The sequence below is a fragment of the Nicotiana attenuata genome, chromosome 2 (assembly GCF_001879085.1).
Source record: "Nicotiana attenuata strain UT chromosome 2, NIATTr2, whole genome shotgun sequence".
NCBI lineage: Eukaryota > Viridiplantae > Streptophyta > Magnoliopsida > Solanales > Solanaceae > Nicotiana > Nicotiana attenuata.
Genome location: NC_031990.1, coordinates 91,448,767 through 91,450,501, shown reverse-complemented (window position 1 = coordinate 91,450,501; position 1,735 = coordinate 91,448,767). Strand labels below are relative to the sequence as shown.

Below are 1,735 nucleotides of genomic sequence, written 5' to 3'. Positions count from 1 at the left end.
CTTTCGAAAAAGTTCAAAAGGTTATTGGGAAATAAGTCCAAGAGGCATACCCGAAGGCTACGGCCACATTAAAGACTACGGTCATATGAAAAAGGCTACGGCGGAAATAATGCGGCTCGGAGACGTCCGACTTCCGCCATAAGTTAAAGGCCTTCAAATACTTTGAAAAACTGGTTAAATTAGGCTACCCTCGACAAAAGCAAATAAAAAAGGGCTTCGATAAAATCAGCCCTCGAATAACTTAAAGGCTTTGATAACATCAACCTTCGAAAAAAGCCTCAAGAGGCATTTCAATTATCGTAGTACAAACGGATTACAAATGAGGTTCTGATCGATCGAACCTTCAAAAAAAACCAACGGGTACAAAAAACACATACTAAGGCATAAAGAAATTTTCACTAAGTCTTTTAGCCGAAAAGAGGGAAAAACTATAGTCGCTTTAGAGGACGAATTAGCCCAACTTAAAGAGCCTAAGGGCCGACCTAAAAGATCCTAAGGGCCAATATGAAAGAGCCTAAGGGCCGAAGCATGTAGAGTTTGAGACCTTGCTCTCACTCAACTCAGACTCAAGAGTCCCGTCATCCCGAGCTCACATCAAATCAACTTAAGCATAGCTCGAGGATTAACAAAAGAGCCTAAGAGGTATCTATTATAAGTCCAGAGATCGCCCATTGATCACTAAAAAACCTAAGGATTTGTTCTATTCTAAGTCCGAGCCAGTGCACATTTGATCATTGAAGTCATAACATCAAAAAAAATCACAAAATGAAGACAAAGCAAAATTCAATACAAATCAAGGGAATTTGTTATATTTATGAAGGGTATTTACAATACCCACGAGGGCCTTACACAAAAGCAAAGGAATAAAAATAAAACCCTAAGAGCCTAATCTACTTTGGGAGCCGCATCCTCGGGAACCTCCTCCTTGGGGACTCCGTCCTCATCTCCCTCTCCCTCAGAGCCACTAACAAAATCTTCATCATCGGAAGAAACGAGGAACTTGGCATCGACCTCAAGTGCTTTTGCTTGGGCTATCTCATTGGTGAGGTCGAAACCTCGAGCGTGGATCTCTTCGACGGTCTCCCTCCGGGATTGACACTTGGCCAAATCACTGACCCGTTTCTCCCGGTCAGAGGCCTCCCTCAGCTTCGCTTGGACAAACTCGACATCCCTTAAGTATACGGCGATGGTTTTATCAGTCGTGGCCTTCGTCTTCTCAACTTCGGCCTTGGCCTCAGCAACCTCAGCCCCGGCTTCAGCGAGTTTTGCTTCAAGATCCTCGATCTTCTTGACCTGGGCCAGATTTTTCACTTTAGCACTTCGGAGCTGGGTCTCAGCCGAGGCCAGTTGGGCTAGAGCAGCCTCTTTATCAGCAGCAAGCCGATCCATATTCTCCTTCCATCGGTTGCAGTCGACTTTAACCCGATCGACCTCGCCCCGAAGCTGCCCAATCATCTCCAATTTTCGCTGTAGCTGAGACATTGAAGTGTTAGCCTCCACAGTAAGGTCGAGTAGGCCATACTCTTTCAAAATCACAGTTACCTACTTGTCTAGCTCGGCCTCGTTTTTATGAGCTTTGGCCAAATCTGCCTAGAGGTCCTTAAGCTCCTCCTCCTTTTGGCTACAGAGGAGCCTCAGGGCCTTCTCTTCATCCGAAGACTTCTTGAGCTCGGCCCTAAACTTGACAATAGCCTACACAAAAAATAATAAGGTATCAGTCAGGACAAGAGAGGAA

General features: G+C 45.2%; 1 protein-coding gene across 1 annotated transcript; it reads right to left on the bottom strand.

Annotated features, from left to right (window-relative positions):
- Window positions 886-1,482, bottom strand: LOC109222117. The gene has a single exon (XM_019386522.1). The coding sequence runs from the start codon at window positions 1,480-1,482 to the stop codon at window positions 886-888; it is 597 nt and encodes a 198-aa protein (XP_019242067.1).